This window comes from Orcinus orca, chromosome 1 (assembly GCF_937001465.1).
Source record: "Orcinus orca chromosome 1, mOrcOrc1.1, whole genome shotgun sequence".
Classification (NCBI taxonomy): Eukaryota; Metazoa; Chordata; class Mammalia; order Artiodactyla; family Delphinidae; genus Orcinus; species Orcinus orca.
The window spans coordinates 208,436,288-208,455,830 of record NC_064559.1 but is presented as its reverse complement, the minus strand read 5'-3'; the positions used below and the strand labels follow the sequence as shown (position 1 = coordinate 208,455,830).

Genomic DNA, 19,543 nt, shown 5'->3' with positions numbered 1-19,543 from the left:
CCTTGAAAACACTGTGCTTAGTGAAAGAAGTCACACATAAAAAGGCATATATTTTATGATTCCATTTATATGAAATGTCCAGAGCAGGCAAATCCAAAGAGACAGAAAGTAAATTAGTGATTGCCACAGGCTGTGGGGACGAGAAAATGGGCTAACGGGCATAGGGTTTTCTGGAATGATGAAAATGTTCTACAATTAATTGTGCTGATGACTCTACAACACTGTGAATATATAAAAACTACTGAATGATATACTTTAAGTGGGTGAACTGTATGGAATGTGAATTATATCACAATAAAGTTTTTATTTATACTTATAAGTAAAAGGATAGAAAAAAATACACCAAGTATGGGAATTCCCTGGTGGTTCAGAGGTTAGGACTCTGCGCTTCCACTGCAGGGGGCCCAGGTTCAATCCCTGGTCAGGGAACTAAGATCCCACATGCTGCATAGCATGGCGAAAAAGAAAGAAAAAAATAATAATACACCAAGTGTATACTGAACAAAAATAAGCTCAATCCAAATCAGCCTAAATGAACCTTAAAGCAAAAAGGATCAGGAGGGATGAGAAGGTTATTACATAATAAACAGAAACACTTCACCAGAAAATTATTAAAAATCTGAACCAATACGCACCTAACAACCCAATCCCAAACTATACGAAACAAAATCTGGCCTTACGAGAACAAAGAATAACCCACACTCACAGTGAGAGATTTTAACACAAGTCTCTCAGACGTGACTGATCAAAGCAAACCAAAAATAAGTAAGGATATAAAAAAATCTGAACAACATAATGATCTAATGCATATATTTAGAACCTTACACCCAGCAATGAAAGGACAAACATTGTTTTCAAGCACACATAAGCATTTACAAGATCTGACCACATTAAACCAGAAAGCAGGTTTCAACAGTATCATATAAAAACAATATTATACAGACTCATGTGTTCAGACCACGAGGCCACTGATTCAGAAATAACTAATAAAAAGATGTAGCCCGGGTTTCCCTGGTGGCGCAGTGATGAAGAATCTGCCTGCCAATGCAGGGGACATGGGTTCGAGCCCTGGTCTGGGAAGATCCCACATGCCGCCGAGCAACAAAGCCCGTGCGCCACAACTACTGAGCCTGCGCTCTAGAGCCTGCGAGCCACGACTACTGAAGCCCGCGCACCCTAGAGCCCATGCTCCGCAACAAGAGAAGCCACCGCAATGAGAAGCCCACGCACTGCAACGAAGAGCAGCCCCCGCTCGTCGCAACTAGAGAAAACCCGCACGCAGCAACAACGACTCAACGCAGCCAAAATTAAATAAATAAAATTATTAAAAAAAAAAGATGTAGCCCAATAACTCCCAAACTGTACAACAGAAAAAGTTAAAGCCCACGTGTAGAGAACTGAGCCCCTGGCTCTCCCCTCACCCTGGGACCTATGGTGCTGGGACAGAGCGATGCACGGTCCGCCACCCGGCCAGGGAGAGACGGGGTAGAGCGCGGCCTGGCTGCCTTCTCTGGCCCAGGCCTGACACTGCATCAGGGTGGAAGCCCGCACCTTTCAGCAGCTGCTCTGGGGAGGGCTGGGCCTTCTCCATCTCCTCCGGTCGATCCTCTCGGGCCCTCTCCTTGCCATCCGAGCTCTCGTGCTTGTCCTCACCCTCCGCTCTGTCCAGGGCAGTTGGCAGGGCCTAGGGAGGACAGACTCGGGAGCTGCGGGGCCTGGAGCCTCAACAGGAGTGGAGGCAGGGAAGGCGTGCTGGGCTCGGAATGCACTCTCCCGGCTCCCACTGCGTGCTCCCAACCCGCTCCCCAGACACAGAGGCTCGAACTTGGAACCAGGGGGCCCGAGTGACAGCTGCCTGGGCAAGGCCTGAGAAGGTCCCCAGAGCCACCCCCATCCCACAGGGGCCCAGACACCTGCATCTTCCGTACCTGGATTTCTGGGGGCTTCTTTGGCTTCTGCGCCCCCAGCTCCTTCTCTTCCAAGTAGCCCAGCTGGGCTTCCATTTTGTCTGAAAGATCAAGGGAGACGGGGTGAGACAGGTGAGCTGGGGCGGGGAGGGGGAGAAGGGCAGAAAATGGGCCATCAGAGAGGATCCTGGGCCCGGCACCTGCAGAAGGACAGGTGAACCAGGTCAGCGAGAGCACCCAGGCCAGGCCTGCAACGTGAGGAGCCTTGGAGGACCCTGGGCCCAGTGAGGCCAAAGCCAGGGGCCGACAGGACGGAGCTACATGCGGAGGGGGGGGGGTGCCTCCCATCTGGAAGCCGGGAAGCGAGGTAGGTGGCAGCCCAGCCTAGGAGCCAGGACGGCTGGGTGTGGTCCCGGCCTTCAGGCTGCTTGACTGGCCACGTGCCTCCCCCACGCTGAGTCAGTTCTTGATCCTGCAAAGGGCCAGTGACCCACGTGCTCTGAGTAGCCCTGGGCGGTGGTCACTACCTCGCAGGGTAAGGGACTTGCCCACAGGCACACTGGGCCAGGAAGTAAACTAGGCATGTCTAGTAAACTAGAGGGCACTTGTGCCCAGAAGCAGGATGTCCTCAGAGGCACTGAGCCTCTCGGGGCCTCACCTGTCACCTGGGATAGGCAGGACGCCCCCGGCCTGAGGGGTCTGACTGAGGGAAGAAGATGCTTTGCCCAGATAAACACACGAATCACCAAAAAGGCAAATAACCCATTAAAGAAGGACAAAGGATCTGAAATGACATTTCTCCAAAGAAGACGCACAAATGGCCCAGAAGCACATGAAACGATTCTCAACATCTTCAGCCATCAAAGATGCAAATCAAAAGAGAAATGCAAATCAAAACCACAACGAGGGGCTTCCCTGGTGGCGCAGTGGTTAAGAATCCGCCTGCCAATGCAGGGGACACGGGTTCGAGCCCTGGTCCGGGAAGATCCCACATGCCGCAGAGCCACTAAGCCCGTGCGCCACAACTACTGAGCCCACGTGCCACAACTACTGAAGCCCGTGCATCTAGAGCCCGTGCTCTGCAACAAGAGAAGCCACTGCAATGGGAAGCCCGCGCACCGCAACAAACAGCAGCCCCCTCTCTTCACAACCAGAGAAAGCCCGCGCGCAGCAACGAAGACCCAAAGCAGCCAAAAATAAATAAATAATTTATTTAAAAAAAACCCCACAACGAAACGCCCCTTCACACCCACTAGGATGGCTGTAAGCAAAAAGTCAGATAAGTGCTGGTGAGGATGTAGAGAAACTGGAACCTCACACGTGGCTGGTGGGAATGAAAAATGGTGTGATCTCTGTGAAAAAGCCTGGCAGTTCCTCAAAATGTTATACCACGGGACCCGGGGATTCCATTGCTAGCTATACGCCCAAGAGGAATGAAGACACTTGTTTTCAGCTGAACACAAAAGTTCAAAGCAATGTTACTCACGATATTATCCACAATAGCCAAAAGGTAGAAACACCCCAAAATCCATCCGCTGATGAGCGGATACACAAAACGTGGTGGATTCCAAACAATGGAACAGTATTCGGCCACAGAAAGGACGGAAGTGCTGATACCCGACAACATGGATGAACTTGGAAAATATCACGCTAGTGAAAGACGCCGGGCCCAAAAGGCCACACAGGGTATAATCTCATTTACGTGAAATGCCGGAACAGGCAAACCCGCAGAGGCGGCAAGTAGATTAGTGGTTGCCGAGGAAGACACGAGGAGGAGGAATGCGGAGTCACTGCTAATGAGTATGTGTTTCTCTTTGGGGTGATGAAAACATTCTGGCATTAGAGGCAATCGTTGCACAATCCTATGAATCTACCAGAAACGACCGGATAATACAGTTTTAAATAAAGATGGAACACGGTGGTGTGTGAACTACATCTCAAAGCTGTCATTAAAAGGAAGATCTCTCAGGGGAGTGACACTTCTGCAACCAGAAGCTTTGGGCGGGGAGGGAGGCCAGCCCTTGTGGGATGTGGGGAGGACGGGGGGTCTCGCCACCTCCCGTGACCCAGGTGCCCTCCCCTGCTCGACAGAGCCCAGACCTGGCAGGCCCAGCGGGGCAGGCAGAAGGTGGGCAGGGCTGGCGGGCACTGGTGTGTTGGGATCCGAGGAGATGACCTCGCCTGGCTTCTTGCCCTCGGGCCCCTCAGGGAGCAAATCCGGGGTGCTGTACTTCCCATTGACGTGCTCAAACTCCTGAACCTGGGGCAGGTGGGAGGGAAGCAGGGAGGGAGATGGTCGCAGCTCAGAACCGAGGGCCTCAGGGTGGCCCGTGGGACTGGGGGCGTGCCAGGCTTGGGGTGAGTCAGAGGTGCCGCCTCCACCCGAGGCTGGCCAAGCCACATGTCCTTCTGACTGCAAAAGCCCCTGCCAGCCCCTACCCCCAGCCCGTCCCCACCTGCCAACCCGGCCTCCAGTCCCCACCCAGAGAGGCATCGTGGGTCCATGCCTCTAGTCTGACTCAGACCCTGGACAGCCAGGCACTTGCCCTCTGCCCGCTGACCCCCCAGGGGCACACCTGGGCCGTGGTCGGCCACCAGGAAAAGCCCAGCAAAGGCTACTCACCCACCTTCTTCCTAACTAGTGACATGACCCCGATGCGCGTGAGCACGTGCTGCCTGGAGAGGCCCTCGCGGGGCACGCCGTCTGCGAAGGTCTCCGCGCCGTCAGCCCCCGGCTCACACAGGTGCCGCATGAAGAGGGACACATAGGCTCTGGGGTGGGGGGGACTGGGGCTCAGGGAGTGGGGGGCCGGCAGGACCCTCTGAGAGGGCTGGCAGGACCCCCGGGGGACATCCTGGCTGGAATCATCACCCGTCGCCTGCCTCCCAACCAGGCCTGGCTGGGTCAGGCCCCAGGGAAGGACAGAAGAGGGCCCCCGGGCAGGGGACCCTCCTGGGACAGCCCTCGCCCCGGACAACCCAGATCCTTCGCGCTGCCGTTAACACCAGCTGCTCTGGCAGAGGAGACTGGTCAGCGTTCTCTGCAAATAAGCCCTGCCCAGGCCTGGACCCCAGGCACGCCAACATCAGATATCAGTGAGCTCTCCAGATACCCTTAACCTGGCGGAAACGCCACCCATCGTGCTGGCTCACCTAGCCGGAGCCTGCCACTCCAGGGCGGGCAGCCGCACCCTGGGCCACCACCTCAGCCCCTTTACCTAAACTCCTTCTCACTCTTCCCGCGAAGGTCCCGCACCAGCCAGTGGGAGTTGAAGGCGTCCTGGGGGGGCATGCCCCAGCGCATGATGGCGTTCAAAAAGGCCTTCCGCTGTCGGGCGTTGAAGCCCAGCACCTGGGCCGGTGGAAATCAGGGTGAGGGAGCGGAGAATTCAGAGACGAGGGAGAAAAGCACAGGGAAGGGAGAAGCACGGAGGAGCAGGGGCCTCCGGCGGGGGCAGGACCCAGAGGGGCACGGCCCAGGCCCACCTCTACTTGGCACTGACCCAGCGGGACCCCCCAGCCCTCCCGCCCCTCCTCCGCGCCCCGGGAGTGGCAGCAGCGGGGAGCTCTTTGCTCTGAAAGGGGATGAGAGGAATCCAGGGAAGGGGAGCTGGGCGAGTGAGGGGTGCACGCAGGCCCCACCTCAATGTTGCCGCCAACCCGGGCGAGAAGCGGGGGCAGGGGCTTGTCCCTGTCGCTCTTCAGCTGCCTCCTGGATTGTCGCCGTCCACCTGGGGGAGCAGCCCGCCATGAGCCCTCAGCCGGGCCCGGGGTCCTGACCCAGCCCACCCAGCAGCTCGCCCCAGGACAGCAGGCCCCTGAGGACCCACTCCGGAAGACGGACACTTGTCCTGATGCCCCTGGGGCGCCCCACGCTGACCACCAGCTCCCCGACACGCCGCCCGGGCCCCAGCCCAGCGCTGAGACTCACTCTGCCCTTCCGGCCTTTCTTCAAAGTCCTCGTCCTCATCCTCGGATCCAATGGAGTATTCGGACTGGTTGTCTGAGAGCTCGTCCTGCCACTCTGGGGGGGGGTCAGGCAGAGGGGTGCAGGGTGAGCCGTGCCAGCAGAAGCCCACCCGAGCCCCCCACACCCAGGGCCACACCAAACCCCTACACCGCAGCCCGAGAACAGTGACAACGAAAACAGCCCTCGCGTACTTCCTGTGAGCTCCCGCAGCATCCCTGCAACCCTGCACTACATCCTAAGGTCTCATATCCCCGTCGTCCCCGTTTTACAGACGGAGGAACTGAGGCTTGCCTAAAGCCACACCACTAGCCGTGAGGTCACTGAACCACTACCCATCTTGTTCCCCCAAACACCCCACACCCCACACCTGCCCCGGAGCCCCCTTTCTCCGAGAAGCTCTCCCCACCGCCTCCCGACTCAGGCCACTCCACACGGCCCCTACCCCCCACCGCCAGGGCTTCCCGCCACAGCGATGCCCTCCCCTCCGGCATGACTCCGCCCACCGGGCACGCACCCTGGTCCTCCTGGGAGGCGTCGTTGTAGTTGACCTGCTTGCGGACGCGCTTGCCTTTGCCCAGGTTGCGGGCCAGGTCCTCCTGCTGCTGCTCGTAGTGGTGCCGGAGCAGCTTCTCCCAGTAGTCGGGGTCCACGTTCTCCTCCTGCTTGATGATCTCCCGCTCCACCTCCTCCTGGGGACGCAGGTGCCGTTGGCTCCGTGAGGGCGGGGCCAGCGCGCATCTCCGCCCCTAGGAGGCCTCGCTGCCTGTACCACATCTCACCCTCTAGGGGCTCAAGGAGGAACTGGAAAGCCTGCCTACTCCAGGAAGCCTTCCCTGATCACCCCCAGCCCCACGTGTTCTTCCTCTTCCTGCTCCTGCCGCGGTAATTCATTCATTCATTCACTTCCCAAGTACTCCCTGGCCTTGTGCCAGGCACTGGGGTATAGAACAGAATAAGCCCCACCCTTGTCCTCAGGAGGCCCCAGTTTCAAAAGGAAAACTGGCACGTGGAAGAATAATTAGCACCCAGGGTCCGCGTGGAGGGTGGAGGGCCCACTCAGGAGAGACCAGGGAGCCGGCCTTCAGGATAATCGGTTTCCGAGCGTAGATGGAGAAGCTGCGGTAGGGGCGCGGCGCGGCCGCAAATGGGTGGAGCCGCTGAAAGGAGGGGCGTGATCTCTGGGGGCGGGGCCGAGGGGCGGGGCTTACCACGCCGTCCTCCTCGCGCACCACGTACTGCGCCACCTTGAAGGAGCTCAGGTATTCGTTCATGTTCTGCAGCTCCGTGTCGTCCGTGGCGTCCTGGTTGCGGTCCAGTAGCTTGGAGATGGCCGCATCATCATAGTGGATCACACTGCTGTCCTCCACGTCCTTGCTGTCACCTGGGGGCAGACAGGGTGCAGAGTTGGGGGACCCCCACCAGGACAGATTCCAGACAGCGGCCCTTCCCAGTCCCCTCCAGGGGTTGCAACAGAGGAGCACGGTGATCAGACAATGTAACAGCCCACTGCCCGCCCGGCTACAGTCCACAGGCGGGGGAACCTGACAAAATGGGTTTGGGGGGCCCCCTTCCTCTCCAGGAGCAGCCATCCGGGGTACAGGTGGTCTGGGGGCTGGGCTGGGTTGGCCCCTACCTGGCGGGGTGCTGCCGTGCTTTTTCTTCGCGCTGGCGGCCAGGGCTCCCCCTTTGGAGGACTGGACATCAGGGATGGGCGTGACGGGCCTCTGGCCCTGAGACATCATGCCTGGAGGACAGAGGTGGGGGACCGCAGAGCTGGGGGGCAGCACCCAGAGATGCCACCCTGGCCCTGCCCATCCTGGCCAGGAGGGGGGAGGAGAGGAGGGAAAGGCTGCACACTGGAGATGCCCTGGGAAGGGAGTGTTTCAAGCAGGACCAACCCCCCGTGCCCCGGCGCCCAGGATACCCACCCTCCACGTCGTCCTTGAAGAGCTCCTCTGTGCCGAACTTGAGGATGTCGTCCAGCTCCTGCTTGGTCATGGAGCCGGACTTGGAGCCCAGGCCGGGCCGCACCACCAGGTGGGTTAGCATCATCTTGCGCTTGGCCACCTGCGTGATACGCTCCTCCACCGAGGCCCGCGTCACGAAGCGGTAGATCATCACCTTCTTGTTCTGCCCGATGCGGTGGGCGCGGCTGAAGGCCTGGGGGCGACCTGCAGCTTAGCACCCATAGCTCACCCGAGGGCTGGGGGCTCAGGGTCAGGTACCGGAGGGTGGGGGGAGGCATGCACATGGGCTCACGAACGCGCTCCACATGCAACCAGCTGCCTGACTGCCCGTGGAGATGTGTGTGCACCAGGGCAGCTGTGCTCGCATCCTGTGTGGCCTCCTGGGGGCCTGGGTGCCTGTGCAGATGGAACTCGGTGTGACTGCAGGTGTGCAAGCGGCAGGGTGGCCAGTGTGCTTATGTAATGACGCCACACGGGGCTCTGATGGCGCTCATGCCGAGATGGGGGCTGCACCTCCCCGGGAGTGACCACTAGTGGGACTGTAAGCCCACCTGGTGGGGAGGCAGAGCCACCCTGTGAGGACAGGTTGTGATGTGAGGACATGCCTGGGGATTTGCACGCTAGGTGTCCACAGGACGTGATCCGGGGTGATTAGATCTGTGTGGGTGACGGTGCACAGGTACACACACGTGTGCGTGAGACATGAGTTTGTGTGTGCGCCCCAAGAGGGTAAAGTGTGTGCGTGCCCGGCCCTGCCCCAAGAGGGGTGGCCATGGACAGCAGAGTGTCTCTCTATTCCCACAACCCCTGCCCCCCAACCCTCCCATCCTTCCTCACCAGCTCCATTTCCCCCGCCTCCATCTCTTCCCCTCCTCACCTCCACAGGCCTTGTCCCCTCAACTCTATTTTCCTGTTCCTCCCAAACTGGCCCCCTCTGGGTCCCAGGACCCCCTCATCCTGCCCCACTCCACGGCCTGGATCCTAAGACTGATGGGACAGACCAGGGGTCATGGTCACACAGATCGCTGCGTGTTCTTGGACACATCCCCTGCCCTCCCTGGGCTGTTTCCTCTTTTGTACAATGCAGGAGCTGGAGGGGCTCACCTCCCAGGTCCCTCTTGGGGCTGGGACTCCACGAGGCGGGTCCAGGGAGAGGTAAAGCCCTGAGACAGTCTGTGGGGGGAGGGAGGGAAAGCCCACAGAGCCAGGGTCAGCGAGGGGCCCTCTGAGAGGGCTCTGGTGTCAGGGCCACACACCTGGATGTCATTGTGCGGGTTCCAGTCTGAGTCGTAGATGATGACCGTGTCCGCCGTGGCCAGGTTGATGCCCAGGCCACCTGCCCGGGTCGAGAGGAGGAAGCAGAACTGCTGGGCCCCAGGGGCTGAGGAAGAGAGGTGGGCGCCCAGCAGGGTGAGTGAGGGGCACAGCCAGAGGGGTAGGGGTCGGAACAGGCGGATGGCCGACGGGAGATCGGGGCGGGGGGGCTGGAACTGTGACCCCATCACAGGCAACAATGGCCTGAGCTATGCTCAGGGAAGCCAGAGGAGGCCTGGGGCCCCAGGCAGGTAGACAGAGCAGCCCACCTGAGCCCCATGGATCCCCCAGCTCTGAGCCCTGAGCCAACAGGATGGAGCCAGAATGAGAAGGAACCGATTATCAAAGCCCGGGCGGCAAAGAAGAAACTGCAAACAGCCAGCAAATACGGGCAGAGCCGCTGAGGGTCAGGCCCCAGGGAGCCCTGGAGAACTCGGTCCTTCCCGCCCTCACGGCTCCCCTGCCCGAGATGCTGTCAGAGCAGCCATGGAACACTCAGGGTCCCAGCTCCAGGGCCCAGGCCGACGCTCTGGTCAGTGCCCACTATGGCAGGACGGCTGGTTCTCAGGCCCATCGGAGCCCTTCACTGAGTGACCTGGGACTGACCACGGCACCCACTCGAGCTGCAAACAGGTCCCCGATCCTCCTGATGCCTCCCGCTTAGACGTGTGCTGGGGCCGCGTCGAGATGCTGAAACTACTCGATGTACCTCTGACGCGAGTGGGCAACAGGAATCGCTGCTTTGGGTTTTGGAGCCGTGGGACCCCAGCCCTGTTCTGAGGGTGGGAGGCGGGAAGCCGCCACAAGCCCCAGGGAAAGAGAGCTCATCAGCACTTGCTGCAAACCTGCCACTATAGAGGCGCTGGACCACTTCCCCCTCCAGAGGTTTCCTCCACTCCAGAGCCAGCTCCTGGCCTGCCCCCCTCACCTCTCCTTCCCAGGCAAGCAAGAGAGCAGGCTGGAAGTTCGGGCCTGTGTGGCCCTGCCCTTCCCTCTGTCCTTCCTCTAAGGGAGCGCTGCTCTGCTCTGGCCCTCCCCGCAGCCCGTGTTCTGGGGACAGGCCCCATCCGGCCCTGCCTATAACCGGAGGTTTAGCTGGCGTCCGTACCAGAAGCCCACAGGTGCTGGCCAGACCCTCAGCACCGGCTTCATTTAGAAGCAGAGGGGTTTTCCTCCCCTTCTGCTTTGCTCCTCGTCCGCTTCTCAGCTCTGAGCAAGTGTTGCCTACTGGCTTCTTGCATCCCAGCAGGCCCCTGCAAGTTCCACGGGATGAATCCCTTTTACCAGCTATTAGGACCTAAGGACTGGTCTGCTTTCTTCGGCCGTTTGAGGAGCAGCTACCCTGACCATGAGTTGAGTGGTCTGGCTAAGAGCCTAGCGTAGGAGGAGAGGCAGACGGGGCCCCCCAGTGAAGGCCCGGGGTGGGGTGGGGCGGGGGTACCGTTGAATCTGTCAATCGCCTCTTGCCGGAGGCCCCCGGTGATGCCACCATCAATCCGCTCATATTTGTAGCCCTCATACTCCAGGAAGTCCTCCAGGAGGTCCAGCATCTTGGTCATCTGCAGGGGACATGGTATGCCTGAGGCACTGCCGCAGAGCAGGGACCCCATGACAGGTGGGGGACGACAGAGCAGCCTGCTGAGTGGGGAGACAGGTGGGACCCAGGCAGACCTGATGCAGGGCCACTCTCTGAAGAAGAATGCAGCCTCCAACCTCAACCGCCGGAGCCACTCCATCCCCCCACACCAGCCCCACAGCCATCTGCCTAAGACACAGCTCTAAGCACGTGCCTCCCTGCTCTCTCCCCACAGGATAAAGTCCCAAATCCTCACCTTGGCATTCCACGCTTGCAGGATTGGTGCCCAGCCCATCTGGGCTTCATTTCCCAATGCTTCCTTCAGACTCTCCAACCATCCCAAATTACCTAAACTCTCTTCCCACCCCCTTACCGCCTAGGAAACTCAAACAGCACCTCCTCTGTGATGTCTTCCCTGATTTCACCCTTTCCTATGAGAAGAGAAAAGCAGTCCCTTCTGAGCTCCCATATTCCTCCCATAATCAATCTTGAGAGAGAGTCTGGCTGGATATAAAATTATCAGTCACCATTTTCCCGCAGTGTACTGAAGGTTTTGCAGTTGTCTTCTGCCACCTATTGTTGCTGATGTGAAATCTGAGGACAGTCTGATTGTCATTCCTTTGTAGATACTAGGTCTGAAGAGTGGCATTTCCCCTATGATGTACCTAGGGCTTCCTTTCTTTATACAGTAAGTCCCCTACATACGAACCTTCAAGTTGTGAACCTTCAAAGATGCAAACGTGCATTCGCGTGTCCAATCACATAAGTTAGTGCATGTGTCTGGCGTACACTGTCACACGCGTGCATCCTCTACAAGCGGTTGTGCTTTTGTGTACTTTACTGTACAGTACTGTGTAGAGTACAGTCGTACAGTATCTTTATTTCAAGCCCAGGATGTCTGGAAGCAAGCGTAAAAGCGGCGGTGATTGGGCTTCCCCGGTGGCGCAGTGGTTGAGAGTCCGCCTGCCGATGCAGGGGACACGGGTTCGTGCCCCGGTCCAGGAAGACCCCACATGCTGTGGAGCGGCTGGGCCTGTGAGCCATGGCCGCTGAGCCTGCACGTCCGGAGCCTGTGCTCCGCAACGGGAGAGGCCACAGCAGTGAGAGGCCCGCGTACCGCAAAAAAAAAAAAAAAAAAAAAGCGGTGGTGATGTAGCTGGTACTATTGTACTTTTCAAGGTGCTATACTATAAGATTAAAAATGTTTTCTTTATTTTTTGTTTGTTTTTTATGTGTTATTTGTGTGAAAAGTCTTAAAAACCTGTTACAGTACAGTACTATATAGCCGATTGTGTTAGTTGGGTACCTAAGCTAACTTTGTTGGACTTACGAACAAATTGGACTTAACGAACGCGCGCTCTCCGAATGCAACTCGTTCACATGTAGGGGACTTACTGTATTTATCTTGCTTGGTACTCAGACCTGAGACCTCACATCTTTCTCCACGTCTGTCTGCAAACTCCCATTAAGTCTGACTTCTCTGCCATTTTCTCTATTTCTTCTTCTGCAGCTCCTAGTGCATAATTACCAGAGCCTCTCAAGGCATCCTCCATGTAATTTCTCAGTCTTATCTTTGTCTCTCTCTGCTGCATTCTGGGGAAATTCCTCAACGCCAGGTTCCCATTCATCCCCATTCTCTTCAACAGTGTTGAGAGTTTATCCAGTCTGTTGAAATGTTTTGTTCTCCATCTCATGCAGACCCTTTTCCTATCCAGTTAGTTTTATTTTATCTCTTGCTGCCTGTGTTTAATCGATTTCTTCGCGATTTATGAGTGTTACTCTGGTATTTTTGAGGTTCCTAAACGTGTTTATTTGAACTTTTTCAGGCTGTTCTATTATTCCTCCCACTTGGGTTCTGCTTACTGTTTTGTGGGGCGTCTCATTCAATGTCTCATTGAACGTTTTCATGAGTTTTGTGATTGGGGTTTTCAGGCTTACTTTGGCTGGCAGGGCTCCATCTCTGTCACTTTCTCTCTGTCCCCACTTCTAGAAGTTGTGCAGTTCCCTCTACTTGGTCCCTTGGGGCCTCAGCCCAGAATCATGTCTTACGTTGGCAGGGGGCTGGGGAATTCTGGATCCAGTTTCCAGGTCAGCCCACAGTCACAGGCTTGGTCAGCTTTCCCCAGATTCCTCGGCCTGCTGCAGGCCCAGGGTGGGATCAGGGGCTTGCAGGCAGGAGCAGCTGTTACACGTGGACTGTTGCACACGGAGGAGCCACATCCTAGTCTCTGGCTCAGTCACACCACCATGGAACATTTTTCACACCAGGCCCCTAGGGCCATCCCTGACCCCCATCACAGAGATGACCTTGGGGCTGGATAACTGTCTCTAACCTCCATCTCCCACACTAGACTATGAGGGTCTTGAGGACAAGAGCTGGACCCCCATGCCTAGCACAGAGCCGCACGTAAGACAGATGCAAAAGGATGAAGGAAGTGCACAGACAAACAAACCTCTGGGGCTGGACAGCTTTGCCTCTGACCGCCCAAAAAGTAATGCCGCAGGATCAAGCTAGAAAGAGGGACACACAACACCCCCGCCAAGCTGCCCCCACCACAGGGCCCCACCTTCATGAGAAGCTGGGCTGCACGGGTGAGAGGAGAGGGCTGTCATCCCAGCCTAGACAAACGCTCCAGGAGGAGCAGGCCAGAGGAGCAGCTGATGGGGTGGACGTTGGTCCTCCCTACCAACATGCCCTGAGCACCTTGAACTTGGCGCCCAACCAGCTCTCCTCGGCTGCATCACACCAGGGCCCAGAGGAGCGACTTTTGACACACAACCCACGTGGGGATGGCATTGGGACCTGAGGGCTGCTGGCAGGCTGTGCCCTCAGCTAGTGGGGGCAGGACGCCCTCTGCAGGTGTGGGGTTGGGCTAGGGAAGGCAGGGAGGCCAGCAGCCACCTGGGGGCAGCTCACCTGGGAGAAGATAAGTACACGGTGCCCTTCGTCCCGAAGTTTCTTGAGCATCTTCTGCAGCAACATGAGCTTCCCTGAAGACTTGACCAGAGAGCTGCCATCATAGGAGCCATTGGGCAGGACAGGGGCCTCCTGTGGACACAGCAGAAGGTGGGGCATTGGGGGCTCCCCTCTCCTCTCTGACTCTGCACCAGAGGCCCCAGAGAGTGGACAAGGGCCCAACAGTGGGTGCAGCACCGAGCCCAAGCCCGGGTCAGGCCAGGTTCTGCAGGGCGCATGGGCAGGTCACACGGCTGCTCCCAGCGTCGCATTCCCCAGGCAGGGCTCAGACTCGCCGGCCCTGCCCTCCATCTCCCCCTGCTGGCACTCCACCAAGACCACAGGCATCAGTGGACGAAGGATGACACAGAGCTTTGAGCCAAGCCGGCCTTCCCAGCAGGAATGTGCAGGGCACGTCCAGGCAAGGCCAACCCGGCCCCCCAGCTGGGCAGAACCTTAGCCCAAAGGCCTCTGCTGGGCCACCATGGTGAGATCAGCCTGGGGTTGGTTGAGTCTAGGTCACCCACAGCACGGCCTCCACGCCGAACTCTGCATTGGTCTTCTTGTTTGGGGGCAGGGATGGGGGAGGGGGAAGGTGTAAACCACGGAGCATTTAAATTAGAACCAGAATAGCCGTGACCGCAGTGAGCACCGCTGTGCCGAGCTCTCGCCGAGGGCACTGACGTGGATGTTCTGGTCTGGCCCTCACCCTTTCAAGGCGTGCTGTTATTGTCCCCACTTCGTAGAGGATAAACCTGGGGCCCCAAGAGGACCACTGACTGTCCTGAGACCACAGGACTGGAGCCAGGGGTCTGGCTGGGGGTCCAGTCTCTCACCCAGGGCAGCACATCAGATCACCTGGGGGCCCCACCCAGGCCTCCCCGACTGCCAGGTCAGCCCTCGGAATCCTGGCCTGCGGTCCCCTGACGCTGAGGCTGGCGGGGATTCTGTGGTGCCCCGATGCCCCCCATTACTTTATGGTCACGAGGAGGGGTCCAGGGAAGGAGAGGGCCTGGCTGAGCAGTGGACAGAGGTAGGTTTCCAGATACTTCTGGCACAGTGGGGACCCGTATCGCCTCCAGATCCTCATTCCCAGCAGCCAGGGGCACCACGGCGGCCACAGCTGCTTGCCACGAGGGCCACAGAAAACCCACCACGACACAGCCACATGCACCTACCACGGCCTCAGGCCCTTCCATGGCAGCCTCAGGCACTCACCATGGTGGTCAAGGGCACCTACCACGGTGGCCACAGTGGCAGCCACGGGGACCTACCACAGCGGCCACTGGGAAGAGGTAAGGGTGGTTGCAACACTTCTTCAGGTCCATCATGATGTTGAGCAGTGACACCTGGTTCCCACCCCCCTTGGAGTTCAGCGCCTCGAAGTTCCGCGTGAGGATGAACTTGTAGTACTTCCTGCCAGAGGAAGGAGGAAAGGCAAGCTGGATACACCTGGCCACACCAGCCTCCGAGAGGGCACTCTGCTCTGCGGGGAGCCTGGGGGCTGCTGCCCTAGTACCAGTTACAGAAAGACCATGGGGAGCCCCTAGAGGTGAAGCCACAGGCCTGGCGCTGCCCAGCAAGTTGCTGGGGGACAGTGCAAGGACCCAGGCAGCCCCAACCCTGGTCACTGAAATCTAAGAGGCCCCAAGAAGGAAGTATGTGCAAAAGGTGAGTTGAGGCCTGGGCGGGGCCGAAAGGCCCTCCCACCCACCCGGGGCAGCAGCCCAGGAAGGCCAGGTCAGGCCCTTCTGATCTAGAAGACAAGCCCAGGGGACATGGGGCAGGCTGCTCACTTCTGCATCTGGCTCAGCTCCACGCGGACGATCAGCTCGGTCTTGGCCGGCATGTTCTTGAATACATCAGCCTTGAGCCGCCTTAGCATGTGCGGCCCCAGCAGGTCATGCAGCTTCTTGATCTGGTCTTCCTTGGAGATGTCGGCAAACTCCTCCAGGAAGCCCTCCAGGTTGCTACAAGAAAAAGCTGGGATGAGAGCCTGCAGCAGGCCAAAGCCCTCTGCAAAGGGAACCAGGATTGGGGTGGGGGAGCGGGCCAGCCAGCCCGCCCCCGGCCACCTGCCAGAGGGTCACAGGGCAGGCCTGTCACAGGGCAGGCTGGCTGGTGGGCCACGGAGCCCTGGCCCTGCCCTAGGTGTCCTTCCAGTCTCTGTCTAAGCCTGTGTCACCCCCACCCATCGCAGCTGTCTCAGCCACACAGGATGCCTTCCTGTCCTCAAAGCTGTCCTGGACATGCAGTCTCTAGGACTTTTAGCCATATCGCAGATAAGGAACCTGAGGCTGATGGGTGCCCGAGGTTATCCAGTCCAGCCTGCCCTCGTATCTACATCTCCTGATTCCAGAATCAGCATTCTCCACCCTGAATCCCCTGAGTAGGAAACTGAGGGGTCAGATGAAGACAGGAAGGCCGAAGCTCTGTCTTCACCCCCATCTCCACCACCACCACCACAGCCTTCTGCCTCCCATCGCTGCCCCCCATGTGGTCACTTCAATCTTTGTGGAGGGACAGGAATGGGCCAGCGGTGTGTGGAAGGGACAGGATCCCAGGAGGACCCCCAGGGTCTTCAGGGGCAGAGCTGAGGAAAAATGGCAGGATTAGCAGCAGCAGATGTTTCCCAGGGGCTCGGCACGGCCCAGCACACTGCTAACACTCCCACGTTACCGATGAGGAAACCGAGGGCCAGCGAGCAGCCCCAGAGCCGGGACGGGCACTGACCCCTCTTCGCTGGCTGCCCCCCACCCCAGCTCCCCAGCCGGCCCCCCCGACTCACTTGAACCTCTCTGGAGTCAGGAAATTGAGCAGGTGGAAGAGCTCCTCCAGGTTGTTCTGAAGGGGGGTCCCCGTCAGCAGCAGCTTGTAATCGATCTTGTAGCTGTTCAGGACCCTAAAGAACTTGGGGAGGGGGGACAGGGGGCCTGTCAGGGGGCACCAGGCAGCCGGCCCATCCAGGGAGCACTGGGGCCAGCGGTCAGCACTTCCTACCTTGGACTGGTTGTTCTTGAGCCGGTGGGCCTCATCCACCACGAGGCAGGCCCACTCGATGGAGCCCAGGATGGCCTGGTCGATGGTGATGAGCTCGTAGGAGGTGAGCAGGACATGGAATTTGATCTGCACTTCTTTCTGGAGGGAGAGGGAGGCGTTTGGGAGGAGAGCTGGGAGAGCAGCAGATCAGGGTCTCCAGAGACGAAGGGGCAAGGAGGAGTGTGGACAGGACCCCCAGAGAGCCCAGGGAGCCCTGGGACTGAGAGGAAGACACAGGCCACTGAGCAAAGGGGTCAGCTGAGGCCCAGGAAGGGCTGAGAGAGGCAGAGGGGAGCCTGTAGGCGGCACCTGGGTGTGCACCAGCCCTGCTCTCTTGGGCTAGACCTTGGTCAAGGTAATTAACCTCCCCAAGCCTCAGTCGCCTCACCTGTAAAAAGGGAGCAATACTGTCTACAGGAGGAATGCCACAAGAATTAAAAGGGCAAGTCTGTTCCTCAAAAAATTACACATATTATGGAGAACAGTATGGAGATCGCTTAAAAAAACTATAAAAATAGGGCTTCCCTGGTGGCGCAGGGGTTGGGAGTCCGCCTGCCAATGCAGGGGACGCAGGTTCGTGCCCCGGTCCGGGAGGATCCCACGTGCCGTGGGGCGGCTGGGCCCGTGAGCCATGGCCACTGAGCCTGCACGTCCGGAGCCTGTGCTCCGCAACGGGAGAGGCCACAACAGCGAGAGGCCTGCGTACCGCAAAAAAAAAAAAAAAAAACAAACTATAAAAATAGAGCTACCATATGATCCAGCAATCCCACTCCTGGGCATATATCCAAAGAAAAGCATAATTCGAAAAGACACATGCACCCCAGTGTTCACTGCAGCACTATTTACAAGAGCCAAGACATGGAAACGATGTAAGTTTCCATCAACAGAGGAATGGATAAAGAAGATGTGGTACATACATACAATGGAATATTACTCAGCCATAAAAAAATGAAACAATGCCATTCACAGCAACATGGATGGACCTAGAAATTGTCATACTGAGTGAAGTAAGTCAGACAAAGACAAATATCATATGATATCGCTTATATGTGGAATCTAAAAAAATGGTACAAATGAACCTTTTTTACAAGAGAGAAACAGAGTCACAGATGTAGAAAACAGACTTATGGTTATGGGGAAAAACAGGGGGAGGGATAAATTGGGAGACTGGGATTGACATATACACACTACTATATATGAAATAGATAACTAATAAGGACCTACTGTATAGCACAGGGAACTCTACTCAATACTCTGTAATGACCTATATGGGAAAAGAATCTAAAAAAGAATGGATATATGTATATGGATAACTGAGTCACTTTGCTGTACACCTGAAACGAAGACAACATTGTAAATCAACTATACGCCAATAGAATTTTTAAAAAATAATATAAAAACAAAAACAAACAAAATTACACATAGAATTGCCATGCGATCCAGCATTTCCAATTCTGGTTATAGACCCAGAAGAAGTGAAAGCAGGGACTTGAATGAATATTTCTGCACACCTATGTTCATAGCATTATTCACAAGAACCAAAAGGTAGAAACACTCAAGTGTCCACAGGCAGATGAATGGATAAACAGAAGGTGTTCTATTCACAAGATGGAATGTCATCCAGTCTTAAAAAGGAAAGAAATCCTGACACATGCTACAACGTGCTGAGTGAAATGAGCCAGACACAGAAGGACGAATACTGTATGATTCCACTTACATGAAGTACCAAGAATAATCAAATTCAGAGACCCAAAGCAGGAGGCTGCCAGGGGCTGGTGGAAGCTAGTGTTTAATGGGGACAGAGGTTCAGTTTTACAAGATGAGCAGCTCTGGAGAGGGGGGTGATGGCTGCACAGCAGTATAAATGTCCTTGATGTCCACGAACCGTACTTGTAAAAATGGTTAAGATGATACACTTTAAGTTATGTGTATTTTCCTACAATTTTAAAAAATAAAGTAAATTGAAAAGCTGAGGGCTTCCCTGGTGGCGCAGTGGTTGAGAATCTGCCTGCTAATGCAGGGAACACGGGTTCGAGCCCTGGTCTGGGAGGATCCCACATGCCGCGGAGCAACTAGGCCCGTGAGCCACAACTACTGAGCCTGCGCGTCTGGAGCCTGTGCTCCGCAACAAGAGAGGCCGCGACAGTGAGAGGCCCGCGCACCGCGATGAAGAGTGTCTCCCGCTCGCCGCAACTAGAGAAAGCCCTCGCACAGAAACAAAGACCCAACGCAGCAAAAATAAATAAATTAATAAACTCCTACCCCCAACATCTTCTTTAAAAAAAAAAAAAAAAAAAAAAAAGCTGAGTCAGCAAAGCACCCAGCCCATCGCAGGACCCCAGGGTGAGCTCAGAAGTTGTTTCTGTGACTGATAGGCCCACAGGCCCATCCCTCTGGAATCACTGAGTCATTCCCTCACTCAACAAATAGTTATTGAGAATTCCCTGGCGGTTCAGTAGTTAGGACTCAGCGCTTTCACTGCCATAGCCCGGGGTTCAGTCTCTGGCCGGGGAACTAAGATTCCCACAAGCCGCGCGGCACAGCCAAAAAAAAACAAACCCACACAAATAGTTACTGAGCATCTCCTGGGGCCACGACCATCCCCAGACGAGGGAGAAAGCCGAGGTGAGGAACCCTGGGGAGGCTGGAGGTGATCCGCCAGCCCCCAGCACTGCAGGTAGCACGTGAGAGCGCCAAGACTGCCTGAGTGCCCCCGCGTGCCAGGCGCGGGAAGTACTGAGTGCTTTGTGTCCTCGATTCTCAGAGTGCAGCCTGAGAATCAAAAGCATGCACATCATCTGGGACTCTGTCAGG

The 19,543-nt window shown here is 56.9% G+C and overlaps 1 protein-coding gene across 3 annotated transcripts in view; it reads right to left on the bottom strand.

The window, feature by feature from the left end:
- CHD5 (chromodomain helicase DNA binding protein 5) overlaps positions 1-19,543 on the bottom strand; it is a 66,115-nt gene that overhangs the window by 13,359 nt on the left and 33,213 nt on the right. For all 3 annotated transcript variants that reach the window (XM_033432790.2, XM_004272325.4, XM_049713258.1), the window contains 18 exons: positions 16,691-16,828; positions 16,479-16,600; positions 15,487-15,660; positions 14,965-15,106; positions 13,652-13,783; positions 10,600-10,717; positions 9,101-9,225; positions 7,806-8,037; positions 7,511-7,621; positions 7,086-7,258; positions 6,392-6,566; positions 5,839-5,931; positions 5,550-5,638; positions 5,126-5,259; positions 4,535-4,679; positions 4,008-4,167; positions 1,929-2,008; positions 1,552-1,684 (listed from right to left, as the gene is read on the bottom strand). In XM_033432790.2, coding sequence (XP_033288681.2) covers positions 1,552-1,684; positions 1,929-2,008; positions 4,008-4,167; positions 4,535-4,679; positions 5,126-5,259; positions 5,550-5,638; positions 5,839-5,931; positions 6,392-6,566; positions 7,086-7,258; positions 7,511-7,621; positions 7,806-8,037; positions 9,101-9,225; positions 10,600-10,717; positions 13,652-13,783; positions 14,965-15,106; positions 15,487-15,660; positions 16,479-16,600; positions 16,691-16,828 — 2,476 coding nt within the window. The remainder of the gene's footprint in view (positions 1-1,551; positions 1,685-1,928; positions 2,009-4,007; positions 4,168-4,534; positions 4,680-5,125; positions 5,260-5,549; positions 5,639-5,838; positions 5,932-6,391; positions 6,567-7,085; positions 7,259-7,510; positions 7,622-7,805; positions 8,038-9,100; positions 9,226-10,599; positions 10,718-13,651; positions 13,784-14,964; positions 15,107-15,486; positions 15,661-16,478; positions 16,601-16,690; positions 16,829-19,543) is intronic.